Consider the following 21,954-nt stretch of genomic DNA (forward strand, 5'->3'; position numbering starts at 1 on the left):
TCAAACACTGACCTTTATTGCTCAGGGTCTGTGTTAAAGTTTAATGGAGACAGAAGGTTTTCAGAAGCCTCCGAGGGAGAATTTAGATCCTTTTATAGACCACCCGCTTGATGGTTAGCTGTAGTGCATAATTTTATGGCATGTGTCACCAGGTGTCGCACATATTCTTCCTAGTTCTTTTTTAAGGTTGTCTATATCTATACTGATTTCAGGGGAAGGGGTAAATTAGCCTGTCCTGAGCTTTTGGGTTTCTAGAGCTAGACAGAAGTACTTAAGATTGTTTTGAGCAAGCCTGAGTGTCTCTATACTGTATTGCAGTTATAGAAATGAATACAATATAAAGATACCTTCATTGTACAAACCAATGGCACATCGTTGTTAGTGTATCAGGGTCTCCTAAGCCCTGCTGCTAAGAGATGGTAAGGGCAGCAGAACAACGCTGTAATCGGGGGGGAACAGCAGGAACTGAGCTAGTTGCCAAACAATAAGCAACAGTAAGGCAGGTGCCTACAGTGACTACCAGGGAGCAAATTGCATCACAGTAATCATGTAGTAATTATAATGCAAGAAGAGCAGGCTGAAATCCTGTGATAGCCTGGAGGTCATGTGACCAGAAGGGGGGCACTTCTGGGCCAGGGCTGCCAGTCTGGCTCTGGCTGTTGCAGGGTGAAGAGCTCCTGATGAGTTTCTGATCGCCTGAAGAGCTTCTGCTAAAGATTGCTGGTGGTGCCAGCAAATTCCTTGATTTGAGGATGATCTCTAGCCTGACTCATTGATGGGTCTTAAGATGACTTAAGAGTCCAATCCTTGAGCCACAGATTCATCTATAGAAGGTGCAGTTCTTTCCACAGTAGAGAGTAGGCCATAGTAGGCTTGGATTTGTCTCCTTTTCCTTCCTCCACTCTCTCATCTCTACTTCGAGGGCAAGATGCTATACCTCAAACTGGCAGCTACTTGCTTGTGGTTATCACACCATTTGAGTAGGTTAGAAGTCAGCTCCTCCCAGCTCTTAACATCAGCATTTGTGTTCTTGAGGCATGCCTTCAATGTGTCCTTGTAGCATTTCCTCTGGCTGCCACTAGAGCTCAGGCTACAACTAAGCTTGGAATAGAACACTTGTTTTGGGCATTGAGCTGGGCATCCATACACAGCTGGAAATAGATCCATACATGGGTGACTGGTGCCACCTTAGTCGGGGGGGCATGTTCCCCCCCCAGCAACCAGTCAGTGACCGGGGGGGCTCCCCCGCGGCCAATCTTGCAGACTGGAAAGCGGCCACAGTGCTGCCAGAAGTGGCTACGGCTCTTCATCCAGTGCTCCCACCCCCCAGCCAGCTCTCTCAGGGGGTGCACTGGTGCTCCTGCCTGCCCCACCTGCACATCGCCTAAGCAGGGAGTGCAGCCTGTCAGGGGGTGCACCAGTGCTCTTCAGGGGTGCACACAGAGCTGACCCAAGCAGGGTGCAGGGCCCAGGGCCAATCAGCTCATGCAGGGACCCACCCCCACCCCAATCCCATGCACCCCAGACCCAAAGAAGCTGCTGCTGCTTTCGGCACTGGTGGCATCAGTGGTGGAATGGGGGGTAATGAGCGGCTGGATGCCCTGGGTGCATGTGCACCCCCGTGTACCCCTTATGCATTGCCACTGGGTCCATAGGCACAATTTACCTTAAGGACTGAGGGGTAGGCAGCTCAGTGGATGCTGTTGTACAGTGACTCAGGGTGGCATTTCATTTCAAATGAACCAGTTTGCTTATGGTTTTGGTTCTGAGTAAACTAGAAGTTCAGGCTTTGGCTGTAGGAGCAGGGTGTCTGGAACACTCTCTGTTGGACATCTTGCAGCAGTATGACTGGATCAACACTGGGAAATGCTGAAGCCTGAATACAAAATGGACAATGTTGGGATAGCATGAGCCAGGACAGGGGGACAAAAGCCCAAGAGGGCCTGAGGCTAGGATCTGTTCAGGAAGCTAGAAAAAAAAGCCACTGAGGGCTGAGACCTAGAAGGCCAAGATTGAGACTGAAGGGCTGAGGCCAAGAAGGCCAAGGCCAAGACTGAGGGAGAAAAGCCAGGACAGAATGAGTGGACCAGGGCCAAAAGCCACAGGTAGAAAAAAGGGGCCTAAGCCATAAAGGTGGAAGCTGGAACAAAAGGAACTAAGCCTGGGGAGTTGGATTGCCTTTATAACAGAGATTGGTTGACACCTGCAAGACCTGGGTATGGCTAAGGGGGAGGCTGGAGACCATAGTTAACACTCTTAAGACAAGCAGAGCCAGGAGGTCACAATCCAGACTGACAGGGCCCAAAGCAAGAGACTGTGTTCAAGGCAAGAGAGCCCAAATGGATTGGTCTGAGCATAGCTGAGCACTGAAGATCACGTTGCAGGTCTAAGCAGGCAGCTTCCTGGAGTGTATAACAACAACAGAGGCATGGCAGACAAGTAGAAGGTGGTAGCCTCCAAAGACCAGAGAAAGTAGTGCAAGGTAAATCAGGCCTCCAGGGGGCACCACAGCCACTATCTGGGGTTGGACCTGTTACAGTTAGTCTTTCTTATGACTGGTTTGTTTAGATGCCATGGTCTTTTGAAAGGACACTTTATGCACAGCAAGAAGATTTGCTCTTTACATTGGCCTCTGGATTTGAATCAATTATGGAGACAGATTTGGAAGCAAGCACTGGTGTAGACCTAAGACTTATGAACACAGATTGTCTTCACACTCTTTAACCTGCTCTGTTCCAAATCTGTAGCGTATTTATAAAATTAACATACCTATGCTCTCTTACTGATTTCTCCTCCACTTACAAGTATATCTTTAAGGCATCCAGTATCTGCTTCTGCCTGGCACATAGCCAGTACTGATTTTGGACAAGTGCACGGGTATCAGAAAAATGGACAACAGTGACAACCTCTAGTATCAAGCAAATGCCCCACCCATTTTGGGATTATGAGATGGTATGGTACAACCAATTCTCACAGCTTGTTTCTTCTGAGTTTCTTGACTCTCACTAACCTACGTCTGGTAGAGATGCTACCATTATTGCTTTGGCTGATTATCTCCAGCTAGTGATGGACAATGGAAATGTCATGTTTATATAATTATACATAATTAGCTGTCTATAATACTGATGACTATGCAATGTTGCAATAGTCCACTGTGGCGCTTTGAAGTAGCATTGTTCATTTCTTGCTAAGAATTCTGTAAAAGTTGTAATGGGCCATTACTCAGCTCCAAAGACATCCCATACAGGGTGCTACAGGATTCCATGTATTCCAGTTTGTATGTGGAACTATTAAAAAGATTAAAGTCTTGAACTGACAGGTTTTCAACATGCTGACAACTTTGTACGTCTTCTCAACTGATCCAGTATTTAACAAGAATAAGGATAATAAGAATCAGCTGGTTGAGGCTCAGGCAAGACCAGGCAATATCAATGCTAGAAGAACTGGAAAAACATTAGAGACTATAGCCATGCTAAGATTGTGGGCATTCAAATTTCTGGACATGCCTTTGGGATCTCAGTAGACTGATAGGTGCATTTAGAAGATCAGGTGATAGTAAAGATCAAAAACAAATTTTATTGCCTCTATTCCACCACATGGAATTGGTCTTTTGTGGCTACATGGGGCTACAATCATCCCTGACTTTGTCACTTCAAGGTTATATGGTTGCAATGGCTTGGGTTAAGTCTTCCATCAGTTCCAGGACCTGTGCACATGGAAGACATTCATTTGGTTAGCAAGGCATCCTATACAAGAAAAAAAATCACATAATGCCCAGGGGGAATCCAAAGTGGGTGCACTGGTGCATCCCCACCCCCTTTCTGACCATGTGACAGGAGCATAGTCAGAGACTTCTTAAGTCCCTGAAGCACATAAGAATTCTTTCTTCTCTTCCTTCCCCTCTGCAGTCAGTGGCACATATTCTTCTCTTCCATTATCCCTTCCCCTACCTGCCAGTGCCACTGCTCCTGATGTGCTGGGTGTGAGGGGAGCTCCTGGTCTACACTACAGGAGGTAGTGTCAGGCCAAGACACCAGCAGTGGGGGTACAGTTTCCCTGCTTGGTTCCCCCAAGGGTTCCCTGCCAGCCCCGGAGCAAGCACAGGTTAGGGAAACCCACCCACCTGCTACCACCACTGTTGCCACTATGCTGAGCCTAGCTTCTACACAGCCCAGTTGGAGCAGCTCTGGTGCTCCCTTCACCCATAGGGCAGCAGGAACCCCTCCAAATTTTCAGACCACTAGTGAGCCCCACAGACCAGATGACATGGCTCCATGACCTGGATCATTCTCATGAGCTATATCATGGTCACCCCTGCTCAGAATTCAAAGCAGAAATCAAGGCATATTTGTGTAAACTCCCCTTGAAAGAGCGTAATAGTGAATTGTTGGGGCTGATATAAAATTACATGTCGCTGTTTGGTAGCATTGTATGTTGCTTGCATTGCTTTTGTAACTTAAAATAATTGGCAGAATGCACAGAACTTACATAGAGGTGGGTTTTATTTATTTTACATGGAAAGAAAATAATGTTTAAAAAACTTATAAAGAACAGAAAAGAAATAATTATGAATAATAATAATATAAATTGCCAACAATAAAAATGATCACACTTAAGATGTGACCAGGAGAACAAGAGAGACAAAAAAATCAAAATGGCATTGATATTATTATACATTTATATTTACAAAACATTTGGACAAATTAATTATATATATAGGCTTAGCAGGATTATTTCTTTATTGGTAAACATTCATAAACATTGATTTCACCTCAGGTTCACAGACCAACCAAAAACATTTCACTCATTAATACTCCAAATTTATAGAAAGGGGAAATAAGAAAAATGACAGCTGATGGAGTGTGTGATGGCAAGGGGACCAGTCTTACAGAATCAAGTTGGCTGTAGTTTGGACTGCAACTCCCAGGGGACTAGAGAAAAAGGAAGAGGAAGTGAGAAAGTGGACGAGGAAGCTGTGGGAGAGCAGAGCTGGGGCTGAAGGCAGCTCTGCCACTCAGCTGGCTGCAATCCTATAGTTGTTACATTTGTCATTAATAAATTGTCTAACCACCACACCCCTAATTTCATGCAATCCTGAAAACATAACTTGATAAAATGTAAATTAATGCTTAAAAATAAACATTAATATTATCCGTTGAAAGTATGAAAAAAAAATCAAATTCTGCCACGCCTAATTATATAGTACATAGGCATATAGACAGAATAGACATGTTCAGATGCTCTTTTCAAAGTAATGACCAAAAATAAATATATAGTGCAATATTTTCTTGTTTTTCCTGAGAAGATAGTGCCACAGACTTCTCCAGTGCCTCCTTCAGCATGAGTAGTGTTTTTCTGTCAGGCCTAAGTTCTTATTCCCTCCTACCCCCAAACAGACATAGACACTGTTAGCATTATGATATGACAGTTTTTTGTATTTCTCCCTTTTCGTTTTATTTCTGCAAAACAAGCTTTACAATCATCATCAAGGGTCCTAATTTTATTGTTGTTGCTGTTTAATAAACTCTCTGTACCTCACTACAAAACTAAAGGTTCTGCTCTCTCAAGTGGAAGCTTAATCATAATGTGATAATCTTAGCAAAGGACTATTAAACAATTTACCATCTTTACTTGATTTCAAGATGAATTTTTCTCCCATTCATCATGGAGAAAACAAAGCCTTGTCTTACAATCAGGTATCACACCTGGGAGCTGTAGCTGGGCAGGGATCAGAGCTGAGACAGAGACAGCATCAGCACTGCGCCGATTCCTATTTCCCATGTCTGCTCCCTGCAGTCTCCAGCCACCTGGGCTCCCATGGCCACTGCGCTTCTGCCTCACTTCCAGAGATGGGCACTGGGTCTCTGCAGGTGTCCTGAGGCTCCTCTTGTGTGAAGGGACCATGACCTGGTCTACCTCCACAGTCAGGTCCACACCTTCTGCCTTCAGGTCCTTCAGAGGCTCCTTTATGGTGCCAGTAACCAAGTGACAAGGTGCCCGATAGGACATACATTCCTCCACCACCTTCAAGGGCTCCAGCAGCTCTTCTACCTGGAAGGCATCCCCATACGAGGCCTTAGCAGACAGCTGGAGTTCTACCAGAACCTCCTCAGGGCCTGGAGGCTGGTCTCTGCCTGCAGGTCCCTACACATGGTTGTTCAGTGTGCAGATATCCTAGCCAAGCCCCTGCTGAAAAACCCTCAGTTGGTGGTGCCAATGACACAGATACCATGAGTGCACAAAAGGATTGGCCTGGCCAGCATCATCCATATCAGGGATCTCCTTGCTATCCCAGGCAGGGATGGGCAGATTCCTCCGCACTGGCTCTGCACGCGGAGCTGCCCACACTGTGTGTGTCCTGCTGCTTAGTACAGGAAGTCAAGGGCACCCTGTGGAATACTGCTATTGGCTACATCCAACAGGTCCTGGATAAGGGCAGTCCCTGTCCCCCAGTGTTCCCCAGGCTCCTGGAGCTCATCATGCCCGCTCCTCCCCCCTTAGCAGACCTCATGGTGCTCCCTACCACCATACCACTTCACCACCTCAGCAGGATGGGGGTTACCAAACCAGTCCACTTTCATATAGCTCATCACTGCCAGCTCTACACACACCAGAAGGGAAGCCTCAGGTACTGGATCTGGGTGCCTCCCTCACCCCAGAGGAAGGCTCCTGGGGCTTCCCCCCCATGCTGTGTAGCCCTGGCAGGGAAGGAAGCCAGCTCCAGTGCATGGGGTTTCCCTTCCATGCTGTGTGGGTGTGCATGCTGTGCATGCGTGGTGGGGAGCACCAGTGACAGAGACTGCCCAGTGGAGGCTGTGCCTCTCATGCTGTGCAGCACTGGCTGGAACTACATCCTGCTGGGCACCAGAGCCTGTGCCAACACAAGCACCCTGAGTGCCCTAGCCTGCTGCTGCTGTGCCATGGGGGGGGGGGCACATGCCTCACCCTCCCTCACACCCAACAAATGCCACACACCCATACCCTTCCCCAACAACTCCTCACATACACACAACTCCCAACATCCCATATGCCCCCCACACACACAGCCATACCTCTCAAACCCCCCATTCCTATGCCCTACCACACACACACACACACACACACACACACACACATATACACCCCACCATACACACACACACAACCAAACAACCCCACAATATGCAAGACCAAGAATGTATTTTTGAGTTATTATGGAATCCCCTCTATATATAGTACACAAACATGAATCATGAAAAAATATTTTTTGTAATAAAATTAAAATATGTTATAGTAGGTGCTTGGCCTTTACCGTATGATTTGTTTTTTTTTCTGGTTCTAAGATGGCAAGCGCCCCTCTCCTTCAAAAAGGAGTATTTCTGGGGCGGGTCAAGAGGAAGGACTTCCAGTGGTGAAGGTCAGGAGCTAGGAGTGGGACTTCTAGTCCCAAGATGGTGACTGGGAGTGGGGCAGCGCTACCCATGCAGCCCTTGACAGCTTATCAAAACTTGTTAAGTGGCCCTCTACCCAAAATAACTGCCCACCCTGCTGTAATTGAATATCTCTCAGAGACTGAACTGGGTAATGTATTCTTGCAGGTACATTCAACAGTTTTGTTTTTGAGCTCCAGAAGGCTATATATGTTTGCTTCCTGCAGGTACATATGAGTGTTTGATATTTTCTCCTTGATTCTTGGTTCTTCTTGGCTCTCTTTGGATCAATATGAGACATGAAAAATGTTCTGCATGTTCATAAATTTGATACATTCCATAGTAAAACAGATTCAGTATAATGGATAGAGAAATAAGGAAGTAAAAGTTGGTAAAATAATTCTGTATTGTTCTATGGCATGTTTCTGCTGTGTACACAATACACTTTTGATACAACCGTGAACCACAGAGTTCAATATGAGTTCAGCCTTCACTTGCATAAGGTAGTATCAGACCTTTAGAAATGTTCTATACATGTTCTAGAATACAGGTGAACTATGCAAAGACTTTTTGGCAAGAATCAGAAATAGTCTGAAGCCTCCATAATTATTAAGGTAATGGTGTTACTTCATAGCTTTTTAAAGAACAGAGAGTTTAGCAGAATTGAGGATTCTTCTTATCTGACTTGAAACTTTTAAGCTTATGTCAAAACGATCTTCTGAAGGAGCACGTAAAATGATTTAGCTTTAAAAAATAACTGAATTACATAAATAAAACATTACATAAAGAGAGGTCTCAGTACAATTTATGTGATGTGAATTTTACAAGAGCTCATCTATTGTAGAAAAATTCAACTTATCTCTTCCTGATCCCTTGCTTCTATCTAAACATAGACATTTATGTCAGTTCAAAAAAATCTATTACTGCTTCTCATAACTGAATCCATTATTTTCCTTCCATGATCCATCAAGTAAAAACAAGTGCAATAGATTGTTTTGGCAGAACCTTGAACAGAATAGGCCTCGAGAATCAAGTGCAATAAGTTAAACTCGTTTTAGTGTGCCCTATAACTGGAAACCATAACCTTGGTGTTTAATTTAAACCAACCACAAAAGAGCTTTGACTATAATTGTTCTCTGTCATATCAATAGAATTCTTATGAAATGGATTGGATTAAGGAAGCCATCTAATAGAAACATTTTAGCACTAAGTGATATGGCACTACAGCCCAGCAAGTTTGAACTCTACCAAAGTCTGATAGCCACACAGGTTGATCAGCTACATGCTTATATTAAGAAAGAATGAAAAAAAAATCTTCAATATTCTATATTGCTCTATATTTTCTCTGCTTTGTTTGGGGCTTGATTTTGCAGTAGAACCAAAATTAGAAATGGAGAAAAATTAGAATGTTGGTATTCTGTGACCATGATACCCAAGCCAAAAAAAAAAATTACATAAGGTACAAGGCTGCCAAGAAAAAACCCATTCATATGCAGTCACTTTCATCTTATTGCCAGTTCTTTGCCGTTCTTATGTTGAATCCCACCATCGTCCTTTGATTTTGACAGGACATTTTTATACGCTAAGAAACTATTCAACTTGAAAGAGAGTGACTGAGTCTGATGTTAAAGATACAGAACTTTCTTAATCTTTCTAAATGAATAGCTCTGGAAAAAAAATAAGAGTGTGAACATCCCCAAATTTTGCTGAAGCTTGACCTGAATCCAGATTCTACTTTGTGGTTTAAAATTCTACCTCCCAAAGAAGCAGTTAAAGGATGCAAGATGCCTGGTCCATATGACTTTGTGTAAGAAATGAATCCTCAGGCTTAAAAACAGTCTGAACTCAGTGTTCTACCTGATGGAAATCAAGACAACACAAAATCATTGCTGCTCATCATGTGGTGGATGTATAATCTATGCAGTACAACCCTCACCACATCAAGTTCAGATAGGTCGCTATGTATTGTAGAATTCATAGTTCTGTTCTTTCAAGGTTATTGCACCATGCATGATGTCTCAGCTCCTGAACATCAGCTTTTTAAGTATGTACAATCTTGAAAACCTGCACAAATTTCTGTGTCCATATACCTTCAAAATCTTCTGTGTCAGTTAGTGCAGCTGGTGCACTACAATCTTTAGATGCCTAGGCAAATCACAGGTTTACAAAGTATTTAAACTACATTTAAATAAGACCACACAAAATAAATATTTCAAATAGATATTATGAAAATAAAAGAATTGATTTGGCCCAGAAATATATAGCAGTTACATTCTCATTTTAGGAAAAAAATTAATTATGGTGTCAAAGAGAGATTTTATAGCATTCACTTTGAAGGGAGGAGGAAATAACTGATTTATAAATGCATACTTTACAATGTGTTGATACAGGAATATTTCCTACAGATAAATTCTCCTGCTTTCCAACAAAATATAAAGCTGTTCATTGAAACTGACTTTAAGTGAAGTAATTATGCATAGGAAAGAACTGCACCCACTTCAGCATAAAATGTACTGACCATTCTGGTCTGATTTTGAATTTTTTGCTAATTTCTTGCTTTAGATTTTCTTCTGATTCAGTACTTCCCTTGCTACAGGATACTCATGACCTTTCTGTCATAGTCAGTAATATTTACTTACTTTACATTCTATCTAAAATTCTGAGGTTCTTAAATGTACTTCTTGTTTTTAATCACACCAACCCTGTAAAGTTCTTGGCTACTTTCCCTTCTGATAAAGTGTCAAGGAAAACTGAACTTTTGTTTAAAATGTTTTCAATTTTTTGAAGTGTGAAATCTTTTTCAAAATATAACCTGATCATCAAGACTGGCAACTCGTGGCAGTGATATTTTTCATAGAAAAATAATAGGTTATTCATAGTCTTCTTGTGCTTGGCTAGTTTGGCAGACCTCTTCAACTCACGTTGTAAGGGCACCAGACCCAGTTTATGACTAGAGGATTGACACACAGGCTGATAGTTTTATGGTCATCATAAATTCCATCAGGCTGCTGGCCATTAACCAGTAACAGAGTTTGTTACTCTACTGAGAAGTCAGTGTAAGCTTTTGTTATAAAGAGGGAAAGCATAACAGCATGAAACCATGCCTGGGACTCTTGAATTGAGTTCTATACCAACACTGAGTTTCACTGCATCTTTAACTAAATCATTTAACCTTTTCTTTCTTCTGTGGGAATGTAATACTTTTCAACATCACAAAGATGTTGTGGCAGTAAAGTAATTGAACTGTGGAGGACAGTGGAAGAAAATGCAGTGTATGTGCTAGCCAAGGTGGACAGAGAAATAAGAATACAGAAATATACTGGACAGAAAAAAGAGAACAATAGGAGAGAAGAAACTTTATAATAAGGGGTTAGGTGAGGGATGGTTCTTAGTAGATGACAAAGAATGGAGTGCATATGAAAGAAGAAAACCTGTTAATAAAAAGGAATAAGAAATAAGATAAGAAGTGGGTGGTATGAAGGCATGAATGTGCTTGATGTGGGAGTAAAAGAAAAGGAAATAGAAGACAAGAAGCAAGAAGAGATGCAGATTAATAAATCCTTCCATTTATTTATGTAAGTTTTGGACTTTCCTAGTAGAGTCAAAGAGAAAATAGTAGGACACCTTTTTGAGCCTAGACACTGTGTCAATAACAGGGACTCCTGGCCTTGTTACTAGAAAGTGGTACAGCCCCTGTCAGGGCAGAGTTTTTAGAGCACAGCCAGCTGGAAGAGCAGGGGTTAAAAACAGCCCTGTAGTCAGGTCAGCTGACTGGGGCATCACATGACTAGGAGAGGACTTAGGCCAGAGCTATATAAGCCCTGGGGTTGAGCCAGTGGGGGAACAGCCCTGAGAGTTGTGGAACAGGAAGAAAGCTGCTCTGCAGGCTGGGGAACAAGAAAGAGTGACCCAGAGACAGAAAGAGATGCTTGCATACAGCCTTCATTTTCTTCTTATGCTGTATCCTAGGGGATTAATGTTCATGTTGCAATTTAAACCGGTGGTTTGGGGTAGACTATGAGGGGTGGTTTTCAGATGACCCAGTAACATCCCAGGGGTATGTGCTTCTCTTGAGCCCTGCTGGGACAGGTTCAAGGCAGAGCGAGGGCTGGGGCTGGGGCCCAGAAGCCACGCCTAGAGCAGTGGACCTGGGCTGTGGGATCAACCAGAGTAGAGGGGCAGAAGCAAGGAAGGCTAAAACCCCAACAAAAAGTCTCATTGGAGATTCAAAGTCTGCAAGGCATGGGACACGGTGTATGGGGAAGTATGGAGCCATGCCATTAGCCATTAAAGCAAGGGACCCACACCTCCAGGTGCTCCTTGAAGCAAGAACAAGCCTGGGAAGCTCGGCATGCCTCCCCTTTATTACCATAAAGGACATCAAGACATGGCAGGAAAGTGAAAGAGAGACCATTCCCACAGTGAACAGGAAAAAAGGGGAATTTTGGTGGCCTCTAGGGACTTGCAACCACCCAGATGGTGCCCCTGTTACAGTCTCACTAACAGTTGAGACTATAGTATAGTTAAGTAAGTAATAATTCACCAATAATGCATTCTGAAAGGAGGAAAAGCAAGCACTTCATTATCGTGTACATACAACCTTCAAGGTCTGGCACAATTCAGAGCACTGGCTGATCAGGAGAACTGTAAAACAATGCTTTAAATGTCAATAACTTAAAATTGGGCTTCATTTCTCCTGTAGCAAAACAAACAGCCCATAACCTCATTCCATGCTTTATGAAAGCAGGAAGATATATTTGAATATAAGGTAAGCACGCAATATAACCATTTTGCAGACTGCTGTAAAATTCTTAGGCTGATACTTGGCCTATGGCTATCAGATGAGTAAGCTTTGTTGCCTCCTTCCAAAATGTTAAGACCATACTCATTTAATTTAAAACAATCTTCACAACTTCATGTTTCTTTAAAATGTCATAGTTTCATAGTTTCTAGAGTCAGAAGGGACCTAAATAGATCAACAAGCCCAACCCACTGCCCAGGGCAGGAACGAGTGCTGGGATCATTATACCCCAGCCAGATATCTGTCCAACCTCCTCTTGAAGACCCCCAAAGTAGGGGAGAGCACCACCTCCCTTGGGAGCCCATTCCAGAGCCTGGCAGCTCTAACCATAAAGTAATGCCTCCTGATATCAAGCCTGAACCTGCTCTCAATCAATTTGTGGCCATTATTCCTTGTTATCCCAGGTGGTGCCTGGGGGAACAGAGCCTCACCTATTTTCTGCTGGTCCCCCCTGGTGAGTTTATAGACAGCCACCAGATCCCCTCTGAGCCTTCTCTTGTGGAGGCTGAATAGATTCAGGCCCTTCAGTCTATATTCATAGGTCCTGGCCTGCTGCGCCCTGACCATGCGAGTGGCCCTCCTCTGGACCCTCTTGATGCTGTCCACATCCCTCCTGAAGTGCAGCTCCCAGAACTGAATGCAGTACTCCAACTGTGGCCTGACCATGCCACATAGAGGGGAAGGATCACCTCCTTGGACCTGATAGTGATGCATACGTAGATGCATGACAAGATGCAGTTAGCCCTACTGACTGCTTCCTCACATTGGCAGCTCATGTCCATCCTGGAGCCAACAATGACTCCAAGACCCCTTTCTGCAACCGTGTTGTTGAGAAGGGTGTTCCCCAGCTTATAAGTATGTTGCAGGTTCTTTCTCCCTTTGATGCAGCACCTTGCACTTGTCTGCATTGAATTCCATTCTATGCTCATCTGCTCACCTCTGTAACCTGTCTAGTTCTAGTTGGATCCTGTCCCTCCCCTCCAGTGTGCCCACTTCTCCCCAAATCTTTGTGTCATCAATGAATTTGGACAGCATGCTTTCCATGCCCACCTCCAAGTCACTGACAAAGATGTTGAATAGCACAGGTCCAAGGACCGAGCCCTGGGGAACTCCACTGCCCACATCTCTCCAGGTCAAAAACGACCCGTCCACCACCACTCTGTGGGTACAACCACCAAGCCAGTTTGCCACCCAACTGACTGTGTAGGCATCAATGAATTTATGAATTAGAAAATGCCTGTACGCTCTTCAATGAATAATAAAAGTGTGTTGACTCTATAACATTGTATGACACAACATTAAGAATCTAATAATAATTGCAATTATTTTTATAAGAAAGGCATGATAGGTGCATGAAAATCCCATTTGCTTCTGAAAAATAAGAGATACTTTATTTCTGTTTCGTAATATCAGTTTCATTTGCCTTTACAGGAAAGTCATGTGCTTTCCAAGTCCAATCAAGGTATGTAATGTGGATTTGCCATTATAATAGTCACAGATCGTTTAAAAAAAAAAAAAAAGATAGCTCAAAGCACAGGTCCTGCTGTGCAACATAGTAACCAAATTTCTTCATAAGAGCAAACCAATGGGATTCAACGATCAAGGGAATAACAAATGCCTACTGTAATAAGTAAACAGTAAAAAACTCTAATGCTTATTAAGCAACAACATTATGTCCCTTGTTCATTCTTTTGATTTGTTATGTAAAAATAAAGGAAGATCATTTATTTTACAAATCCCCAAAAGGCTCTTAGTTTCATTTTGCTTAATATTGCAAGATAATTCCTGGTATTCAAATATGAAGTGTTCCAGAGCATTAGCCCAGACTTGAAAATATATAACATTCTTGTTTCATCTAATAATTTAACTTCTCCTCTCTCATATTTGAAGGATAAATTGATTTCACTTATACTTTGTCATGTTCATTGAAGTAATCATTGCATTTTACTCAGTGTTTGCTAAAGAGTTCATTTTACAAAATCACTCGCATCAGTATAGGATGAAGAGTCCAGTTCAATATAATCCTCTAGTTGCCAGTGCAACGTTTCAAACGTGGGCCGTTCTTTAGGCTCTGCATTCCAGCACTTCTGCATAATGTTGTAAAGTTGTTGTGGGCAGTTGTTTGGCTTAGGGAGTCTATATCCTTCATCCAGTTTCTGGACTACCTGATATCCCATCAGACCTGCAATAATATTTTTAAAAGGTAGATAACATTTATTAGAACTTAGCTCCCTTTATGAATGCTTAACTTACAGTCCACAAATCTCCTGCGGAAAGCCTCCAGCAGCAGTGGAACACAGGCAAAGACTTCCCTTTGCCCATGGGCTCTTTGTTGCCATTCCCTAGTCTCATGTAAAATGCATGAACGGGCCAGACAGTCTGGACTCTCTTCTTTCAGCAAAGTGCCCTCCCCACCACACCATAGACTCAAGCTCCATTTTGCTTCTTGCTACTTCTAGTTCCAGGACTCTTGCATTCTTGGCTACTCAGTAGCCCAGCTTCACCAGGAACATAAAGAATGACCCAGTTCAGTGACTGAATCTCTGAATCTGAATTGGATCAAGAGACCCATTAATCTCTCTGAGTTGAATCAGAAGCCTCCGATTTGATTTGGAGAGGTTTGCCGATTTGGACATAGACACAGCTTTATATGTTTTCTTCTACATACCACAAGGTACCAGGCAGCTCATGAATGTTGAGATGGTGGGATGGATGGAGCGTCCCACAGGAGCATGGGAGAGTCCCCAGCATGCTGAGCAGTGGCCCCAGAGGTGGACCAGAAGCACTTCCAGTCCACTTCTGGGTATGCCGCAGAGAGTCTGGGGGAGCCCCCCCTCCCCACCCCACAGCTCAGTAACTGTTGCCTCCTGGGTCTGGGGTGGCACCTGCGGTCCCTCTGTGGCCAATCGCTGAGCCAGGAGGTGCAGGGGTGGTCCCCTGTGCACTCGGCGGCAGACCCAGAAGTAGACAGAAGTACTTCCCGCCCACTTCTGGGACTACCGCCGAGCACACAAGGCATGACCCCCGCCCCACATTCCTGTGGGACATTCCATCCACCCCACCATCTCAGTATTCACAAGTTGTGCCTAGTACCTTGAGGTCTGTAGAAAAAATATTTAAAGCTGTGTCTGTGGCTGAATTGCTGATTCTCCAAATCAGAATTGAATCTTTAGATTCAGCCAAATCAAATTGGGACAGTGGTCCAAAACAGCTAATCGAATCTCTGTGCCCTGAATTGAGCTGAATCTGAATCGAATGCAGCCCACTTCATACACCCCTACTCTCTACTTTATAGCCCTCTGGTTAGGGCACTCTCTTGAAAAGTAAGAGATGTGGAGTCTGAGGAAGACCTAGAACCAAGGGGCATCTATACATGTTCTCTGGGGTGGAGCGGGGATGGGTGGGGAGGGGACACTTTAATTAGATTTATTAGCTAGAATAAAGAACTTGGCACAGGGTTTTCCATCTTCATTTGTGAAAGTTTGCTCAGATTATGACCTCAGTAAGCATAAATGTGAGTGTGCTTTCAGGAAAGCAGAGAACAACCTGTAATTTAAATGCATTTTCATATTTTCATCAAGTCTGGTGTTTCCTTTACTACTTATTCCATAGAAAGAAACCCATTGACAACTAAAATAAACCTAGCAAACAGGCAGAGACTAGCATTCTGGAATCATCTGAAATGAAGGTCCTGTTGAGTAGAACAAGTTCCAGGCCTAGGTAGGTATAGAGTGGATGGTTAAAATAATTTTGTTGAAATCCCATTTTTCTTTTAATATGTCTATACTGCTTCTGCAGTGCTCTATGGAGTGCCACTTTCAAGCACACTCCTGCTACCATAGAAATGAGAGGTTAATGGCACTGCCTGCTACTACTATTGAACACACCAGAGACAGAATGTAGGAGCAGCAGCAGGAACATCTGCTAGGTGGCTGCATCTCCTAATTTCTGGGTTTGATGCATGCAGAACAGGAGCAGGTGGATGGATCATGCAACACTTCCTGGGACAGGGTTGCCAGCTGTCTACACTTACAGACAGTTCATAAAAAAAAAGCTAAAAATATTTGTCCATAAAATCCATTAAAAAAAAAAGAAACCACGAGCTTGATTGAGGTGGATGCAAGTGTTGATAGACAGAGCAGTGCCACTTTGTGTCTAAGCAGGAGTGCAGATCAGTGCCCTGAAAGGTGCTCTCTGTCAGGGATCTGTGGCCCATGGGAGCCTGTGGAGTGTCCTCCTGCATCCCCAGCCATGTGCTGCCACTGTGTTCTAGCCATTGCCTGCCTGTAATGACTGCTCACCTTGAAAGTAAGCAGGACCATATGACCTCAGGCAGTCTTAGGCAGCAGGTTAAACAGAGAGAGGGCCATTCTGACTGGGAGGGAGCTGTAGGACCACGAGGAGAGTATAGACAGTGGCTGGAGTTTTGTGTCAGGATGCAGGGAGGAGCAGGGCTGGCAGGAGTGGGTGCAGGGTGTAGTTGGTACACCAGTGTATAGGGTGAGTAGGGGACCTTTGGGTGGAGGCAGCACTGTGTAAAATCATTGCTGCAGTCAAGTAAGATCTTATTACTTGGGGGGCTTGAACCAAATTTACAAAGTTAATGCTAAACCCCTGAATTTGAATCCAGTTGTAACTGCCATCTAGGGCCTAGCAGAAGGGTTACAGTTACATTATGTAAAATTATGCTAGCAAAAACATATGCCAGTGAAAAGTTTGCATACTGTCAGCTAAAAAACCCCAAAACTTGGGTTGGCAGCAACCCTACCCAGAAGTTCCACAGAGACAAGGAATCCAGACATATCCTTTGTCTCCTTTCTGGCTTCTGCTCTTCATTATGCTGTCCTCACCAAGGACAAAATGAGGGTGACAACTAAGCACTGTGTTAGTACTTTGTGCCAATCATAACTGCATTTCTCTGGATGCCACCTACAGGACTCGAGATGTAGACTATTCCAATATTGAAATGTCCTCTTTGTAATTAATGCTATTTTACCCTATGTGCTATTTGTCCTTCTCTTTTGTTGGCTCCCTCCTCTGTTTACCTGCTCAGTCAGAGCTACTGCAAAAAAAAACTTTTATTTTCTTCAGTATCTTCTTCCTGTCAAATCTGTGCAGTACCCAACACTGGACTCTCCTGTTTACCCACATAGATGGGGAAGCATGGGTTTACATGCTGCTATGGCTTCATTACACTGATGGCCCAACCGGCTCAGGAGGCCACAAACTGCAGATGGATCCCAGGAAGGCAATTTATGGATAGCTGAAAATGATTCTGGAAGGCTTCTACCAGACCTGAGAAGGCCAACAGTTCTTAATATAGGTCTGACCCATTATATATGGGTCACCAAGGCACTTCAGTTAAAATAATAACGAATCAAAATCAAGAAATCACTAAAAATTTTCTTTTAAAAAAACACTTACCAGGATATGGCATTTTTCCATATGTCATTATTTCAAATAGAAGTATTCCAAATGACCACACATCAGACTTGATGGTAAACTTACTGGAGCGGATTGCTTCAGGAGCAGTCCATTTCACTGGGAGTTTTGTTTCATGTTTAGCCTCATATATATTTTCATTTCCTACCTGTTATATACAAAGCAAACCCCAAGTTAGAATCTGGTTCAGCAAAATACTTAAGCACATGCTGAAATCAAACATGTGATTAAACCCGCCCCTCTTCTAACAACCACTTGACTTCAGTGGGATTATAGTCTTTTGCTGAATCCAGCCTTATAGCTGAAAATATATCTTTGTTAATCAGAAGCCTTTCAAAGCTATTTGTAATTTCCAGTGATAACACAATATTAGAATGGTTTGTGCTTAATTATGTCTTACTACTGTGAATTCTGAATCTGGCACAAATCATTTCAAAAGTCTATCAGAAGTGGCAGCAGAAACATCCTGCTGGCACTAGAAACCACATGGTACTACTGGCTTCATATCTGCTCTTCAGTAAATAGAGGCAGCAACTGCAAGGGCCAATGCATTTAGAAACCTTTCTTTCTGTGATTTATTGCTAGCATTGAAGGGCCATTGATGCTGGTAATTATCACTTCACCAGACGCCAGTACCAGAAAACAGATTCTGAGTCATTTAATATACAGGAAACCCTTGCTATTTGCGGGTTCGGCATTCCCGGTTTCAAATATTCAAAAATGCCGAACCCGCATTTAAATACAATTTATGCACCTACAGGAGCTCCTCGGGAGCTCTGTGCTTGCCGCCGCTGCCGCCGGACCCTTGCCCCCTCCCTTCCCCCCCAGCCTCCGGGGGCACTGCATTCATAAGCTCAGTGTCTTCTTCACAGATTTTGCCATTCGCGGGAGATACAAGAATGTATTTATCTTAAAGTCACACCTAATTAATTCATGTAAAAAGAAGATGTCAGATATAAGAAAAACAAAGGAAACTTCTTTACCATATTTTCTCACATACAACACTTAACTTTTATCCAAAAATCAGTTATTGGAAATTGAAATATATGTTTTAAGTGAGGAAATATGGTAAAAGCAGCTTCTGCAGCCTGAGCTTCTGCTGGGGTAAAGAGAAAGTGATGCTATATATGCAGCATAGGGGGGCGAGCATGGAGGCTCCCTAACTGCTGGCTATAGACATTTTGTCTTTACATCAGCAGAGCTTCTGGATACAGAAGCTGCTACTGACTCACCAGGTGCCTCTATAGCAGAGTTGAGCCCTGGGTACAAGGGCAGAGGCCCCCAGTTGACTCCGCAGGTGCTGATGGCTGCCCACCCAGCTCAGCTTGAGAAAAAAGGAATGAGCAGTTTGGCTCATCTGGCAGTACCTGTGTCACCCTGCAGCAAGGGGGTTAACAAAGCAGCCACAGCATTTTCTGCCCAGCTACTGCAGCTGCCTCTGGAAAAATATGTTACTTTACCAGTATTTTCAAAGAACAGTCTTTATTTCTTCATTCACTGGTGGTTTCAAGGGCATCTCACCCGTGGTTTAATCTCACTCAAAGTTTAACATGCAAATGTATGTACAAATTAAGCAAAATTTAAATGAATAAGATGAAGGATATCCACCACTGTTGAATATATTTTGGTCTTGCAGTAATGTTCTACACTATACTATTATGCCTTGTATTTAGGATTGCTATTTTAGTTTTCATACACAAACAAACTATGTTTTTATTATGCTAGTTAATCTATTTTTTTATGTTTTACTAGGACACAACTAGTTGCTGCCTGGAGGAATTTGCATGGGCCTAAATATTAGTCTGGAACCTGAATCAACACAAAATATTCTACGGACACTGTGTGTTCTCTGACAGCATTTTTTAAAGGTTCAACTTTAACAGGATACTTGAACAATTATCCTAACAGCCAAAAGAGAAAATACCATTGTAAATAGAGTTCATTTTAATAATTAATGTTAATTATTAAAATGGTTAAAAGATTCACAGTAGAGTCAAAATTGAGCAACAGCATTTTTAATATCAACTTGATGTTAAGTCAACTCAATGTGTTATACCGCCAATCTCAGTTTCAGCTTCTACAGGCCTGGTGCCTTGTATGGAAAACAACTGTCAAGAAAAGTTAGGTTTTTCCCCATTCAAATCTTTAAAACAATGAAAATAAAAAACTGAAAACCTGGAAATTACTTCATGAAACCCATAAGATATAATAAACCAATTCTTTCAGATAGAATCCAATTTTTCACACAAGCAAGAAAACTCCTTTTAAACTGGAAAGCCATCCTTCCAATGCTTTTGTCCACAGTGACACCAAGTTCAGTACCCTGTTACTATCTGCAATATTCTTAAACACTGGAAAAAAGCAAAGGTCAAGTGTCAAAGATGATCTAAGGGCTCACACAGTACCACTTTATAATTGTGAAGGGCTCAGTTATGACACCATCTACACACCCATAGAAGAAGTTAAGGAATGTAAAGCCAGATGCTGCCTGGATTTTGGGAAGAGCATGGAGAAGGAGGAACAGCTACTCTTGTCTCCTGCTTTCTCTGCCTGGCAGATGAATAGGAAATGAAGGGGCAACATCCTGGTTCCATTCCTGTCTCTACCTGCCACACTTAGCCCCTACAGCCAGGCTACTGCAGGAGAAGCAGCAAGCTGCTCCTCAGTACTTCATAAGAGAGCAAACAAACCAACCCATTCAGGCTCACCTTAAAAACTCTGGCAAGGCCAAAATCTGCCACTTTGTAAACATTGTGTTCCCCAACAAGGACATTCCTGGCTGCCAGATCCCGGTGGATATAGTTCTGGGATTCGAGGTAAGCCATTCCTGAGGCAACTTGAGCTGCCATGTCTGTTTGTTGAGGCAGATGGATCTGTGAGCCTGCATCTTCTGTAGAAATGGAAAAGAATGTAGGATTACAGAAAATATGTATAGGTACCCTATGAATTCTTGAGTTATGTAAAAATCATGGTTGAACAGTAACATTGGCTCAAACTGTTCACTTGAACAGCAAACCCAGGCGTGACAAAGTACCATTCCAGCAGAATACTACATGTTCCGCAAATGAATTCCACAGTACTTAAAAAGAAGCCTCCATTTATCCTTTGGAAAGAAACTCTGATAGAAAAGCAAACAATAGCTTATTCAACACTTCATTTCAAAGTACATCTATGGTGATTGAGACACTTTTAAATTATTACCCAGCTTCCTGTGGTAGAGCAACTATTTGTCTTTCCACAAGTACCTGACCGGGATAATGTTAGTGCACTTTTTGTATTTTTATAAGCAAACATTAATTGAGGGTAAGGTGCAGGGACACATGACTGGAAACTGGTCCCATCCACATGCTCTTGAACTATTTACAGCATTTGAAGGTTGGCAATATCCTGGAATACTGATCTGACACTCAGAGGCATGCAGTTCAAATAAGTAATAAAAAAATCCTTTGAACAAAGCAGTTTGGTTCAACATATGATATGAAAGACAAAGACCTAATGCCTTGAATAACTGGCACCATAGCTACTAAGGCATATACAAAGAAAAGGCACCTGAGACTCAAATTAAGGCAATTGGTGGTCTGTTGTGATGGATGCACTCGTGCTGGTAGACAGAAAAGTATTTACTTTTACATGTTCATGTAGATTAACCCTGAAGAAGTTTAAAAATTGTTACATATAGTCATTGCACATTGCCAGTGAGATTTGACCCCAGGACTGAAAGTGCCAAAAGCATAAGACTATCACTTCAACACTCTAGGTGCTAGGGTGATACAGTCAATGCCCATTTGCAACAACATAAACTCTCACTGTTTACCAACAACAGCTCCCCTGGGAATATTTTCCTTTATCACAGTAATATCCAGATATTACTTAACATAACAATACAAGAGCAAGATAGCATTCAGGCACTGACATGTCACTACTAAGAGATGGCAAGTGTAATAAAAATAACAAAAAACTATAATATTTTGATTTTCTAATAACTTTCCAAAGTTGTCATCCAATAAGATTCTATTGCCTCTTTCACTTTTGGCTCTCTTTCGAGTGGAGATGGCAACTATCCTTCCTAACTGCATCTGTATTTCAGCAAAAACATTATCTGTGAAGGATAGCCTTTTGATGCTTCAAATTTCCAGTCTGTAGTAGCAATGAGCAGCACTGACTTGAATCACTTACCATTTCATATCACCTAATGTACAGAACCTTGCTGTTGCCCACGATGAAGAGTTCTAAGAATGATTATTTATCAATCTTCCCTGAAATCTCCAAGCCTGAAATTTTCTACTTGCATCCCTGTGTTCT

General features: G+C 42.8%; 1 protein-coding gene across 1 annotated transcript in view; it reads right to left on the reverse strand.

Moving 5' to 3' along the window:
- Positions 1 to 7,791: 7,791 nt before the first annotated feature.
- Positions 7,792 to 21,954, reverse strand: part of FRK (fyn related Src family tyrosine kinase) — a 94,286-nt gene continuing 80,123 nt past the window's right edge. The window contains exons 6-8 of the mRNA XM_006278721.4: positions 20,361 to 20,542; positions 17,635 to 17,800; positions 7,792 to 14,392 (exon numbers count right to left, since the gene is read on the reverse strand). Coding sequence (XP_006278783.3) covers positions 14,178 to 14,392; positions 17,635 to 17,800; positions 20,361 to 20,542 — 563 coding nt within the window. The 3' untranslated portion in view covers positions 7,792 to 14,177. The remainder of the gene's footprint in view (positions 14,393 to 17,634; positions 17,801 to 20,360; positions 20,543 to 21,954) is intronic.

Source organism: Alligator mississippiensis, chromosome 1 (assembly GCF_030867095.1).
Source record: "Alligator mississippiensis isolate rAllMis1 chromosome 1, rAllMis1, whole genome shotgun sequence".
In the NCBI taxonomy this organism is placed as follows: domain Eukaryota; kingdom Metazoa; phylum Chordata; order Crocodylia; family Alligatoridae; genus Alligator; species Alligator mississippiensis.